Here is a 15,674-nt window from a genome sequence, read left to right on the forward strand (position 1 = left end):
ACTCAGTTGTCGCCAAAACCGCACCTACTCAGTTCTGACTAAACGGCCTTTACTCAGATCTGACTAACAGCCCTTTTCGCGACAACTGAGTCGGGGTTACTCAGAATGCGCGAATGATTTCGGAACGGATTTCGGCCGCTTTTTCCGCGTAGGAATAGTAAAACCCAGTTGAATCAATAAGAATATTGTTAGATTGGTGAATCATAATAATAAAAAGTGAATATATTTTGCTTATTGGTTATATTTCCTTAATTATATTTTTTTTTAAATTTTCACCAAATTTTCATTTTTTTTAAATCACACTTGCGCCTCTTCACTTTTTTACACCGAAATAGTGGCCTTTTCATCTGGATGATAAAGTGGTATCCGCCGGAACACCAAATTGGGGACCACGAAACCGGATTGTGGCTTAGCTTAAATTGCTGCTGCTAGTGCACCTCCGAAAGTAGTGTTCCTTCTTTTTTTTTTTTTTTTTTTTTTGTAAATTATTTATTTGAAACGGCTCATACCTTTAGGCTTTAAGGAGCCAAACTCGTTTTGTTTGATTACAATTGTGTACTTAGATCTAGTTCACTTTTTTTTTTTTTGAAGAAAAAGAAAGATAGAAAGGGAAATATGAAAATAAAGAGAATTATAGTCGAAGATCGATAGCTTTTAGGAAAAGGTATATCTCGAACATATAGTCCAAGTCCATCATACCTAATACATCCCTCACTGGAACGTCGGGTGGTTTTCCTCGGGCCCGAAGGGAATCTATAAAGTTCGCTCTGGCGAATAGGTGGTCCTCACACGACCAAACAATATGCTCGATGTCATGGTAACCTAGACCACATCCGCATAAATTGCTGCCAGCAATATTTAAACGATAGAGTACCGCATTCATGGAATAATGATTGGACATGAGACGGGAAAATATACGAATAAAATCCCGAGACAGGTTCAATCTATTAAACCAGGGTTTAAGGCTTACCTTTGGGATAATCGAGTGGAACCACCGACCCAACTCATCCTCGTCCCATCTACGCTGCCAGTTGACAAGAGAGTTTCTTCGAGCCAAGAAGTAAAATTCGTTGAATACGATTTCACGCTGGTAAATGTTGCCTTCCATCGCACCCACTTTTGCAAGGGAATCTGCCCTCTCATTGCCTGCTATTGAGCAATGTGAGGGGACCCAGATAAAGGTGATAGAAAAGCAACGTCTTGATAAAGTGGTCAATATATCTCGTATCATTTCGTATCATTTGAATTTTCCTGGTTTTATAGAGCGGATTGCTTCAACAGAGCTGAGACTATCAGTTATAATATAGTAGTGTTCAATAGGTCGTGTGGCGATACTATTCAAAGCCCAGTGAATAGCTGCTAACTCTGCAACATATACAGAGCATGGTGACTGGAGACTGTGAGATGCGCTGGATATTTCGTTGAACACTCCAAATCCTGTTGTTTCCTCTATAAGTGATCCATCGGTAAAGTACATTTTATCAGCATCGACGTGTCTATATTTAGCTTCGAAAATTCTTGGAATCAGAAGAGGACGATGCGGATCCGGGATTCCACGAATTTCCTGCTGCATAGACAAATCAAACTGGACAGAAGAATGATCGTAGTCTGGGCTACAAACACGAGTTGGAGAATACGAAGAAGGGTTTACCTGCATTGACATGAGGATATGGTATATAGACATAAATCTGGTTTGAACATTTTGCTCAAGTAACCTTTCGAAATTTACAATCACCAATGGGTTCATGACCTCACACCTGATGAGGAACCGAAGTGATAGTAAATTGAATCGATCTTTCAAAGGGAGTATTCCTGCCAAAACTTCAAGACTCATGTTGTGTGTTGAGGGCATACAGCCCAAAGCGATACGGAGACAACGGTATTGGATACGCTCTAGTTTGATGAGGTGAGTTTTGGCAGCTGACTGGAAACAGAAGCTACCATATTCCATAACGGATAGAATAGTTGTTCGATACAATTTGATAAGATCTTCTGGATGGGCTCCCCACCAGGTGCCAGTAATTGATCGGAGAAAATTGATTCTTTGTTGGCATTTTCCTTTCAGATACTCAATGTGGGCTCTCCAGGTACACTTGGAATCAAACCAAACCCCAAGATACTTGAAACTCCTCGATTGAGTGATCGTTCTGCCTAGGAGTTGAAGCTTAGGTTGAGCAGGTCTACGTTTCTTAGAGAAAACAACCATTTCCGTTTTCTGAGGGGAAAACTCAATCCCAAGCCCCAAAGCCCAGGAAGACAATCTGTCTAAAGTATCTTGTAAAGGCCTGTGCAGATGAGACTCAGTAGATCCTGTGACAGACACTACTCCGTCATCTGCAAGTTGTCTTAGAGTGCAGCCTTCAGAGAGACAGCTGTCGATGTCACTCACATAAAAGTTGTACAAAAGTGGACTCAAACATGAACCCTGTGGGAGGCCCATGTAAGATGTTCTTCTAACTGCAAAATCTCCGTGAGCAAAGTTCAAATGTTTCTCACAAAGTAAGCTGTATAAGATGTTGTTCAATAGAGGAGGCAGACCCCGGGAGTGCAACTTGTCTGACAAAACCTCTATTGAGACTGCATCAAAAGCTCCCTTTATGTCTAGAAACACTGAAGCCATTTGCTCACGTTTTGCGTACGCCATTTGTATCTCTGAAGACAGCAAAGCAAGGCAATCGTTTGTCCCTTTGCCCCTTCGAAACCCAAATTGAGTATCTGAAAGGAGACCATTTGTTTCTACCCATTTGTCCAAACGAAACAATATCATTTTCTCCATCAATTTGCGTATACAAGACAACATCGCTATTGGACGGTAAGAGTTGGGATCAGACGCTGGTTTTCCGGGCTTTTGGATAGCAATGACTCTCACTTGTCTCCAATCTTGGGGAACAATGTTATGCTCCAAGAATTGGTTAAATAAATTTAACAAGCGAAATTTTGCAGCATCCGGAAGGTTTTTCAACAAGTTAAATTTGATTTCATCAATTCCCGGAGCTGAATTGTTGCAAGAGAGGAGGGCAAGTGAGAATTCGACCATCGAAAAGCTTGAGTCTAGACCACTATCAGACCTATCAGGAGGCACGTTCCGGATTATTTTTTGCACAGGTGTAGAATCTGGACAGACTTTCCGTGCGAATTTAAATATCCACCTATGTGAATATTCCTCACTTTCATTTGTAGATGATCGATTACGCATGCTTCGTGCCACTTTCCACAAAGTACTTAAGGATGTTTCACGCGATAACCCACTAACAAAATTCCTCCAATACGCCTTTTTCTTCCCCTTGGTTAACTTTTTAAACTGATTTTCAAGGGAAACGTAAGCTTCAAAATGGACAAGAGTTCCATGTTTTCGAAATTCTTTAAATGCTGTTGATTTGTCCTTATAAAGCTTAGAACACTGAGGGTCCCACCATGGATTAGGAGGCCTTCGATGAATAGATGATTCTGGGATGGGTTTTGTTTGAGCGTCAACTGCACTATCGTGTATCAGACAAGAAAGAAAGTGGTACTCCTCCAAAGGAGGTAAAACGTGCATAGAGTCGATGGCGGTTTTAATTGTGTCCGAGTACTTTTTCCAGTCGATGTGTCTTGTAAGGTCATATGTCATATTTATTGTGTTCGAAGAGCTGACCCCATTGGTGATAGTAATTTCGATAGGTAAGTGATCACTACCATTCGGATCATGGACTACCTTCCACTGGCAATCAAATGATAGTGAATTTGAGCAGAGTGAGAGGTCAATTGCACTTTGTCTTGCAGGAGGTTTAGGTACCCGTGTTTTTTCACCCGTGTTCAATACTGTTAAATTGAAACTGTCGCAAATGTCATAGATAAGAGTAGAACGACTATCGTCAATTTGTTCTCCCCAGACAGTTCCATGTGAATTGAAGTCACCCAGGATCAACCTTGGCTCAGGGAGCACTGAGCACAGGTCCTCTAGGTGATTTCGATCCACTGCAACTCTCTGAGGCCAGTACAAACTGACAACACATAAGTCCTTACCTCTTATTGTTGTATGACATGCAACAGCTTCAATTCCGCCTGATAAAGGAAGGTGAATTCTATAAAAAGAGTGGCACTTATTGATCCCCAAAAGCACCCCTCCATAAGAATCGTCACGATCCAGACGGATAATATTAAAATTGTGGAATGAGATGTTAGATTGAGAAGATAGCCAAGTTTCGGACAATGCAAAGATATCACAGTTTGTTTTATGAAGTAAATAATTCAATGAATCCAATTTTGGAATAAGACTACGACAATTCCACTGTAGTACAGTGATATCTCCGACCTCTCGGCGTAAATTAGCCATCGAGAGATACAAACACTGAAAGGAGGGGCCAAGTTTGCATCAATTGCTTTAAAAATGTCTTTAATACAGGAAGCATTGCAAATACAATGTCTTTCACGGGTTCTGATACATTAAAACACGAAAAAAATCCGTTCAAAATGTCAGTCAACTTAAAGAGCCCAGACTGAGTCGTTGATTCTGGCATCACGTTTGGGGTTTGGGTTTGCGAAGCTCCCGCAGCTGTTGGTTTATTCTGCAGTGGTGCATTTCCGCGGAAACCTGGAGGAACTTGTTTTTCCTTTTCAGCAGCAGTCGACTTTTTCTCGTTTCTATTTGAAGAGACAACCGTAGCTATTTTAGCTGGTATTTTCGGAGAAGGCGCCTTTGTTCGCTTCCGAGAGCCTCCTGCAACGAAGACTGGCTGAACTTCATCAGCCGTATCTGTGTCTTCATTGTCAACTGACAGCACAGAAAAAATGTTACAGGTCTGAGGTTGGACCGGTGGAGAGGCGCTCTTTAATATGGCGGCATAAGAACGCTTGGAGCGTTCTTTTAAAGAGCGCCTCTGTTTATCCCAGCTTGCCTGAAATGCCTCGCAGGAGGAGATATCATGGGGTGAGCCCCCGCAATAGACGCATTTTTGCTCAACTGCTGAGCATGCTCCTTCCCCATGATTCTCCCCACAATGCAAGCATCGCTTCTTGTTGCAGCAATGCGAAGCAGTATGCCCCAACTTGATGCAATTCTTGCATTGCATTGGGCGAGGCACATAAAGGCGTACTGGAAGCCTTAAAATTCCGTCAATCAAGACGTAATGAGGGAGGGCTGTTCCTGCAAATGTAACCCGAATCGAGGCTGAAGGCGAATACTTGGTAACGCCATCAACGACGGAGGCAGTCATGAGTTGGCGACAATCCAAGATTCCGACCGAAGTCGAATCAAGGCTCTTGAACTTACCTACGCCGTGAGACTTAACGTATTCAGCCTCCAAACTCGATTCGGTGATCACACCCTCGATCTCTACGTCTCGAGATGGAATATAGAGCTGATACTCTAAATTAAAAAAATTACTGGCAAGAATTCCGTTTGCGGCCTTCCGGTCGGCCACAACAACGCGCAATTTGTTCGGACGTACTTTGGAAACACTGGTAACGGAGGGCCACCTAGCCAGATCTTTCGTGATCTGCACTAAATTTAATGGTTTTCCGTTAGTTTTGGGCCGGATGAAAACCACCCCCGGCCCAGAAGAGGATGAATTATCAGGATAAACTCGGAGTCGGGTTGTTTTTCCCGCAGCTGCAGATGGAGTAGCAATATCAACTGGCGGAGAAGGATGAGCATTCGAAGAACCAGCTACAGCTGAATCCTCCAGATGCTCCTCATCCTCATAGATGATTTGCTCACCATCCACCTCTGGCGGGTCCGACCCCCCGCCTTCGCTCATATTTCATGAAAATAAAAGCGAAGCTCAATTTGATCGAAATATATAATAGAGAAAAAATAGAATTAGAAATAGAGAAAAGTAAGAAAAGTATAACAAACTTGATTTTTGTTTTGATTGGCTCCTTCAGTGGTGATCCCAACCACGTGGTCCTTCTTCGAAGATGGCTGCCACGTCAAGTCTCGGCTCGAGCAAGAACGACCAGATTGATGATGATGATGAGTCAAACAATGGCGGCGGCCCTCGTGGTGACCAGTTGAGGGCAGTCAGCTATCCAGAAAAAAACCTTTTTCTTTGTCGACCAACACCACAATAGCACCACTTTGGCGAGCTGGGGTCTGCCTTTGGCAGAAAAACGTATAGCGCGGTACAAAACACCGTATTAAACGCCCGAACGGAACGAAACACCCGGATATATTGGACGAAATCTCGAAACGCGACTGTTCACTATGAGCGATACGAGACGAATGCAGTGTTCCTTCTTCGCATATTCCATTCTCGCACCCTGTAATTAAATAAAAAACGTCAGATTTTCCTGAAAATGTTAATTATAGTTAATATTTACCATTAGAAATTGGTATTCTGAATAACAAATCAGCAACTTCGAAAAAAGTGATGGAAGGCCTCGAACTAACTGATCAACATTTACTCAGTTGTCGCCTTCAAGCACTCGAATTCGCTGAGTGCCAACTTTCGCGTCGTCTGAGTAGCCGTTACTCGGAAAAACTGAGTCGTTTAAGATCAAGCGACGGCTGCTTCATATTAAAGGCGATCTCTGAGTAAAATGGAGCCGGGCTCTGAGTATTTCAAATTTAGCGAGTAAGCTAAATTTTAAATTAAAATTTCAATATTATTGTGTAGATGAGCTGAAAGCAGTATCGGTGGCATAATTGCTGTAGATCTATAGAAATCCAGGAGTGTTAGTTAAAAATCACTAAAAGATCTTCTGACTGTTTTGCATGGTAGAATGCCTTGTTGCCGAAAAAATAGTGGAATGCTAAGGGGAATGTTTTAATTCACAAGGGAAAAATTAAAACCGTGGCAAACTGATTTTGGAAGCTTTTTGCGTCTTAAACTCGATTTTTTTTGTCTATTTTTTCCCTTCTTATTTTCTGACATTGAGTAATTTTAAAACTTAGCAGTTCAGAGTGAAATCGATGAATGATAATTGATGAAGTAACTAACCTGAACAACAAAAAATATGGTAAATCTTTTCATTATCCTTTATTTATTCAACGATGCAGGTCAGAGGGAAGAATGCTAAGAAGTTACAAATTCCCGAAAAAAACAATACAGATTTCGTCTAGATAATCTTCGTATTTTACAAAATGGGGAAAGATACTTACTCCTATAATTTTTTCTCATGGTAAATTACTCACAGTCTTTATGAAAATTGATCATTAAGTTAATTTTTTTTTTCTAATTTTTTTTTGATATTTTACACTTTTGCTAAAAGTGCACAAATTTCTCCAATGAGCCTTGTATTTTCAAAATTTATACCGGAAAAAAAGCGCTGATAAAATAATACAAATTTGCATTTAGAGCTCTTAAATAAGTTGAAATCAGTTTCAAATTCTTTGCACTTCGGAAAATGTGAATTTTATTTTCTTGTGTTATAGTTTTGAATGCAGATTTTGCGTTCTAGAGATGAATTTTTAAATCTTTATCTCCAACACCAATTCCTGAAACAGCTGATATAAATACTTTTTTGTTCCTTTTTGGCACTAAAAACTCATAGGAAACGTAAAAGTCATAAAACTTTCTTCGATTTATTATTGCTGAAATCTCTTGAGTAGTTTTTTTTTTAAATTTGAACTCTTCCAGATCAGGAGGAAAAATCAAAATTATATCAAAATGAGATATTTTGATACTGAATTTTTTTCTATCAATATGAGTTATAATTCAGTGCTCGTAGGATGTTAAAATATTTCAAATCATATAAAAAGTCTATACGATCATAGCATAATTATATCAGTTTTTGATATGCTCAAATCAAGATTATATCTCATTCAGATAGCAAAGCTTGATATTGGGCAGAACAAAATCTTAAATAATTATAACTCGTCAAGATATGAATGCTTCGAGTAAAATTTCTAGAGGAATTTCAATAACTCACATAGTTTGCTAAAACCATGCTCCATTTATGGTTTCCCAAAAATTGAATTCAATTTTATGAATGCGTTGAGCGAATTTCATTAAAGCACGGTTTGGGCCGTTGACTTCGATGTCCGTGTTTTATGGAATGTTGTATGCATATTAAAATAAGATATGATCATAATATTTTGTAACAATTGGAAGCAAATTCTTTATCGTTGAAAGTGAGTTCAATCCTGTTCGAGAAATTCAATCAAAATAAGATATCACCCAGTTTTAGGAAACTTATAGTCGAAAACCTTGAGATCCAAATTTCATCTAAGAAATATATAAATATCTCCTTGAAATATGTTTTAGTTATTGTTTTGACATGCTCTCCTGATCGGATTACTATGAATATTTTATATTCGACTAGCTGATCCCGTACGAACTTCGTTTCGCTTTAAATCATTGGTACGTCAAAATGAGTTTAGAAAATGAATTCGAAACATTCTTTCGACAATTTTGGGGAAAAAATTCAACAGTGTTCAAAGTCGCTACTATTACTATTACTTGAAATTCAAATTAAACGGTTGATTGGCTTTTTATTAAAATTTATGTGAGAGTGTTTTCTTCTCGATCGGTTGCAAAATCTAGACATTATGGCAGAAACATGTACTATTTCTTTATGTGCACGACTCTTTTGCTTGACCTTCACACTTAAATTGGTATAAATTAACTGCCTCCAACAAAATTATTGCACAAAACACTGAACTTTCAATGAAACCCTCTTTTTCTGTCCCATGGCCCGAAATTCGATAATTGAAACTAATTTTAGGTTCCTCAAAACTCCCTTTTGCCATTTTTTCTTTTCAAATTATATGTAAAATAACGTCAGGAACTTGAAAACAGAGAACAGTGAATATATACGCCCCTTTCGCCAACCCTTGACACGGAACATGCTACCTGGAGTCAATTGCTCATAGTTTATAACCCTCATCTGAACATTTTCATCTCAATCCGATGCACGACAATATCGCGAAAACAGTGAGCAACTAACATGGACGGCCTTTTTTTACCACGATTCAAAACTTGAGGCCTGAAATCAATTATCTTTTCTGATAAACTACCATGTGTCAATTTTCATTAAAATTCTATGCTCAATCAAGAGAATATCGTAAAAACAGTGAACAGATAATAACCCCTTTTGCCGACCCTTGAGGCAAGATTTGAAACCTGAAAGCAAAAGAGCGTCCCTCAAAACTCCTATGCGGAAATTTTCATCTCAACCCAATGTAGAATAACGTCAAAATCGCAAAAACATTAAAGTTGGGTATGGACGACTCCTTCAGCCGACTTCTGATCCACAATTCAAATCTTGAAATCGATTGCTCGTCCCTCAAAACACTCATGTGTTAATTTTCATCACAATACGAACTATACTAACCCCAATATCGCAAAAACATTAATCAGTGGATATGGACGACCCCTTTGGCCGACCCCTGACCCTAAATTTAATAACTGTAATCGAATGCTCGTCTCTCAAAACTCTCATGTGCAAATTTTCAACACAATCAGACGAAAAATAATGTCAATATCGCAAAAACATTAATCAGTGAATATGGACGACCCCTTTGGCCGACCCCTGACCCTAAATTTGATAACTGCAATCGATTGCTCGTCTTTTAAAACTCTCATGTGCAAATTTTCAACACAATCAGACGAAAAATAATGTCAATATCGCGTAAACATTATTTATCTTGTATGGACGACCCCTTTCAAAAGGGGTCATCCAAAAATCTGAAAACATTTTTCATCCTTCCTGGACCTAAATAATGAGTATCCATGCCAAATTTCAGACCTCTAGCTCTTAAGCTAGAGGACAAACAAACAAACAAACAAACAAACAAACAAACATACAGATAATTGCTTTTTATATTTATAGATTTTTGTTTGGCAGTACTTGTATTTTTTTCACAGTCATCCATAACATGAATGTTTGATGTGATACATTTAAAACAGAATTAAATAATATCAGATCTAAAATTTAAATTTTTGTTTTTGAATTTCATAATATAGGTTATTAATTTTAAGTTTATAATTCATATTTGAATGGTGGATTAATTGAAGGTGAAAAATTCTCGCGAAAGAGAATCTCAACTGTGATTCAGAATCTGATTTTTTATTTTGCAATTGAAGGCAATAAATGTATGATGAAAGCAGAACAAATATTTCAAGTATTTCAGTGTTATAACCATTTTCACCCCCCTGTATGACTTTTCCAAATTTTTCATTTCATTCAAATTCAAAACAAAATCAAGAATTCAGAAGCTTTGAATTTGAAGCAAATACTAAAATTTGTTGCGATTTGCTTGTGTTAATTGAGGCCTATGAGGGAAATTAGTGACAATTTAAAAAAAAAGTTGTCCCTACATTTTATTAATAGCAAATTCCAAATCAACACTCAACAACACACTTTCGTTGAGTAACTTATCAACAAAAGTTATTTGGTATAATTCAGTCCAGGAAATCCTAAGTTACAGCTGCTTGAGTTTGGTGAACCGACTTTTTTCAATATTGAGCCTTTTAAGTGATAAATTAACTTTTTTGTGGAATAAACACCCCCACGGAGTGGAAAATTTTTAAAATTGGAAAGCACATCTACTAAGAAAAGTTCCAACTTTTTATAGAAATTCGAGCATTTGCGGGTATTTTGTAACGGATTTTTGCCGCTTGGGGGGTGGGTGATCACCCCGATCACCCCCCCCCCATAGGACCGCGCCTGGTTTGAGGTGAGCTGTTTTCCGATCATAAAGCTTATTATTATCTTCGTTCTCTATGGTTACTCGCGATCCTTGTCTATTCTTCACGACATATTCCTGTGGGCTAAATTGCGGTGTCAGTTAATTCCCACGAACTAAGTTTTTCGCTAACACCGTGTCACCCACTTTCAACTCAGAGATTTTCGCACCACGCCGCTTATCCTCCCGTATTTTTCCTGCTTCTTTACGCGGTTTGTCCCTTTCACGAACTTCCTCATCTACTGCCGCCGACTCTATGTCTGCCAGACATGGTATCTTTGACCTAATGGTCCGTCCAAAACACAGTTCGGTTGGAGTTTTTCCAGTGATGGAATGCGGACTAATGTAGTACATTTGTAAATAATCCTGTAAATCTTTCTTCCAGTCGCGGTCCATCGCATGACTTATCTGGAGTCGTTTCAAAAGCGACCGATTCTGTCGCTCGACTAAGCCGTTCTCTTGGGGCCAGTATGGAGTGGAGTAGTTCAAATGGATTCCGTTGTTCTTACAATACGTTTCGAATTTATTACTCACGAATTGTCTGGCGTTATCCAACGTTATCGTGATTGGAAATCCTAACCGTGTGAAAATACCGTGTAGACGCTTTATTGTTTCTTCTGCCGTAATATTTGTCATGATTTCGATTTCCTTGTATCGACTATAGTAGTCGATTACAACCAACAGGTTTTCTCCGGTCGGCAGAGGGCCCAAAAAATCTATAGCAATGTCTACCCATGGTTTCGTAGGAAGCGATCTACGTTGCATTGGTTCAGGCTTCCTCCAAAATGCCGGGAACACCAAGTCCCTACGCACCATCTATTCATCGACTTCAAAGCCGCATACGACACGATCGACCGTAACGAGCTATGGAAAATCATGGACGAGAACGGCTTTTCCGGGAAGCTGATCAGACTGATCAAGGCGACGATGGATGGAACGCAGTGCTGTGTGCAGATTTCGGGTGAATTGTCGAGTTCATTCGAATCGCGCAGGGGGCTTCGACAAGGTGATGGTCTATCCTGCATGATGTTCAACGTGGCGCTAGAAGGTGTTATTCGACGAGCGGTGGGCGAAATGCGGGGCACGTTTTTCAACAGATCGAGTCAACTTATCTGCTTTGCCGATGACATTGATATAGTCGGCAGATCATCTGCGGCGGTGGAGGAGATCTACCGCAAACTGAAACGCGAAGCAGGAAGGATTGGGTTGATGATTAATACGTCCAAGACGAAGTACATGCTGGCCTGCGGATCCGAGACCGACCGGAACCGCTTGTCCAGTAATAACAAGGTCACGATCGACGGCGACGAGCTGGAGATAGTCGAAGACTTTGTCTATCTCGGCTTACTGGTGACCGCAGACAGTGACACCAGCCGTGAGATCCGGAGGCGAATTATCAGCGGAAGTCGTGCCTACTATGGACCCCACAAGCAACTGCGGTCGAGAAGACTTAGCCCTCGCACGAAGTGTAACCTGTATATGACGCTCATTAGACCGGTTGTTCTCTACGGGCACGAGACATGGATATTGCTCGAGGAGGACCTGCGTACACTCGGGGTATTCGAGCGACGAGTGTTAAGAACCATCTTTGGCGGCGTACAGGAGAACGGAGTGTGGAGGCGAAGGATGAACCCCGAGCTCGCGCGACTCTACGGCGAACCCAGTATCCAGAAGGTGGTGAAAGCTGGCCGGATACGCTGGCCGGGACATGTTGCGCGAATGCCGGACGACTGTCCTGCAAAACAGGTGTTCGCTACGAATCCGGTAGGAACAAGACGAGCGGGGGCGCAACGAGCGAGGTGGTTAGACCAAGTGGAGCGTGATCTGGCGAACGTGGGGTTCCCGATGAATTGGAGAACGGTTGCCATGGACCGAGTGAATTTTAGGAATTATGTTCGTCAAGTTATGTCGTGAGACGGAATACTATATAAATAAAAATAAGTTGAGTCGCCGCGACGATTACGACCCCCCTCTTATTTATTAACACTACAAAAGTGAAATGAATACTCGGCACAAAAAAAACTTCATGAGTTAAACTGCCGCTAACGGCAAGTCTGTCCCATATGCAAAAACAACGAACCGAGAAAAACGGCTTTAAAGATTTTTATAAACTTTCGTGGATTTATCGGTTAAAACTTTACGTTTTCTATTTCTTTCTTCCCAGATATTAAGATAATTGTTGTACACAGTAACATGTGTAAATCGTTAAACTGTTCGGTAATTTTTTCGGTAAAAAATAAACGAACATCGGTAAATCGATTCTTCATTTACCGATGTTCGTTTATTTTTTACCGAAAACATTACCGAACAGTTTAACGATTCACACATGTTAGGATTTCGGTAAAAAAAATACCGAACTCGGTAATTTTCGTTTACTGTGTAGAATTTCGTCCATTGTTTTTTTTTGCTCTGGAAGTTGTTGATGCAGAGGAGAAAATGATGATGGGAAAGTAGAGTGACCCAAATTACCCAACTTTTGAAAAAATTATGTGCTGCAGGCTAAAATTAATCCTAGGCCTAGTGCAAGATCTCATGCCAAATTTGGGCGAGATCGGATCACGGGAAGGGGTCGCTCAACGAGCCTGAAGTTTGTATGGGATTTTGAGAGATTTTGTTCGGGAGAAACATGAAAAAAATAGTTTTCATCAACCTTGGTTTCCTTCGGCCGATTTCTTTTGAAAATAGGTTTTCTTAAAGCCCAAACTATGACAAATATTTTATCCCAAGACTGCAAATCGATTCGAGTTAAAATAAAAAAGTTATTTGGCTTCAAAAATGGGCTAAATTTTTTAAGGGTGGTATTCATTAATGTTAACTAAACTTAGGCTAAACTTAGCTTGTAAAAATGATGGAAATTGTTATTTTTGACTTTATTGTACTGTTTTATCTAGTCTAACTTTCGTAGTTCAAATGATTGTACATTGTATGAATATTTGTAAAATTAACGTAAATTAGAGGAGCAATTTTAAAGCATTCTGTAAAAAAAGATATATGGGATAGCTTTGCGGGTATATTTCATATGGGCCAGACATGACTTGATATTTTTTTCATATATGTTGAGAACAAAGTTATGAAAGTTTTTAGTCTAAATTGAAGAACTAACTGTATTTGAACGATTTTTGAGATAAACTGAAAAATGACGAAAATACATATGGGACTGTCTTGCGAATAGCGGAAGTAAATGCATTCAGGGTTCCGAAAATCAATCAAAACAAACACTCAGGATGCGTTTCCTGTTGGAAACATTCTGATTGTATAATGGGATAGCGCCTCTCGCAACTGCTTCGCCTGGCTGGTATGCAATCTCGATCAGCGCTCCTATCAGCTATGCAAACCGAGTCGCATCAATCAGAATCATCGGTTTAGCAAACATCGCATATCGGAGATGAGGGAGATACAAACTGATCCATTCTGAATGTAGCTCACTCAGTATCTGCCTGAATTATATGAAATTCAAAATTATTTTTTGCAGGACGAGAAAAATCAAACAGTTGTGCGGGACACCATAAATTCTCAGTAGTTTAACGTGACGGACGACAGTTTAATAAGAGAACTTGTAAAAATTGAAAAACACGGCGAAAGTGAACATCATACTGATGTTGAAAAACGTTATAACAACAAATAAATTTATTAATTTGCTATGTATCAAATCAAACAAAATACGCTAATGATCGGCTTCATGTATCACTCACTCACTCCCTGATCCATTCACTCCTGATCGAAGACCAACAAGATTCGCCTTATGCATTGCGCATTGGTGAGATTCCAATTTGATGATGGTGCTGCACTGTTTTGACAGCAAGCATCGTGCGAGGTGATCTGTATTTTAGCGATGAATTGAACGATCGATGATCGGGTAGGTCCAGTAGCAATCAATAACGAAACCCGACCGCTGTACGTTCAGGTGCGAAGTGCAATTAGAAATATTCATTGAAAATGAGTGATATTCGGAACACTGAATGCATTAATAAAACTACTTGTAAGTAAAAAAAATAAAATGTAAAAAAAAATTCAACTGAAAAAAATTGATTACAGAATTTATCAATTTTCATCAATTGATTTTCTTCAAAACAAACACGTAGACGTCCATAACAGCAAGTGTCTAAGGAAATACCTACTTGATATATATAATTTATTGGTATTGCTTGAAAACACTTACGATGTTCTTTTCGTCCTACCTTACTCGCTTTGCTCGAGAAAAACGCAGCGATTTGGTAACTGACACCGTTGGAAAACGTCACAACACGGCTACCATTCCTATGCCATTATCCACATACATTTCCCGAGGGCAAAGTCCTATTTGACATCTCCATTGATATCGGCCTTGCGGGTGGTACCTTATCCATTTTCTTCCAATCTTTCTCTCTAGCAATCTCACTCTCCGCGAGTCACTCAGGAAAAATCAAAAACTGAGATGGTCTCGTAGAAGGTGGAAATCATTGTAGAAGCAGGGATTATCCAGAGCCAGCAGCCAGCAGCAGCTCGACCATCGTCAGTCGGATGCAATCGTTCTCTGACATCGAATCGGTTGAGTTCGGTCGTGCGGTGGTCACGAAATATTATATCAATCCACGGGTCATCCATTCTTCCACACCACCGCACCAAATTCAGGAGAGGCTGCTCTTGGATTTCCACCCGGGTTCCGTTTCCTTTTGGGGGAAAGAAAACCGTGCCACCTGTCGTCGTCGTCTTACGCTGTGTTTAATCCGTGCCGTGTGTGTGATAGCCGTGCGTTACTTTGAAGTGAGAGTCCGAGAATCTTCTTGATTTTTTTTTTCGTTTCGATTGGTAGGTGAAATGTGAAAAAACCATTGCTTTGCAGGACCACGACAAACGAAAAAGCTAGTGGGTGTAGCCGCACTGATGGTGAAACGTTATCCAATAGTGATTATTTTTGGGAATTTGAAAATTCCTGATAAGAAAAACGTATATTCATAATGGGGAAACTTTTCTTTCGCTCTCGGTTTGCTCGAAGATGAAAAACAGTAGTGCTCTAGAGAAAATGGGAGCCCAATGAGGGGAGAGTGAGAACGGTTGACAAAGAAAGATTGCAAATGATGGCGAA

At 39.9% G+C, this 15,674-nt stretch overlaps 1 protein-coding gene across 1 annotated transcript; it reads right to left on the minus strand.

The window, feature by feature from the left end:
* Nucleotides 1-10,711: 10,711 nt before the first annotated feature.
* Nucleotides 10,712-11,374, minus strand: LOC129738014 (uncharacterized protein K02A2.6-like). The gene has a single exon (XM_055729189.1). It carries the CDS (start codon nucleotides 11,372-11,374, stop codon nucleotides 10,712-10,714), a length of 663 nt encoding a protein of 220 aa, XP_055585164.1.
* Between the last annotated feature and the right edge of the window lie 4,300 nt (nucleotides 11,375-15,674).

This window comes from Uranotaenia lowii, chromosome 1 (genome assembly GCF_029784155.1).
Source record: "Uranotaenia lowii strain MFRU-FL chromosome 1, ASM2978415v1, whole genome shotgun sequence".
NCBI lineage: Eukaryota > Metazoa > Arthropoda > Insecta > Diptera > Culicidae > Uranotaenia > Uranotaenia lowii.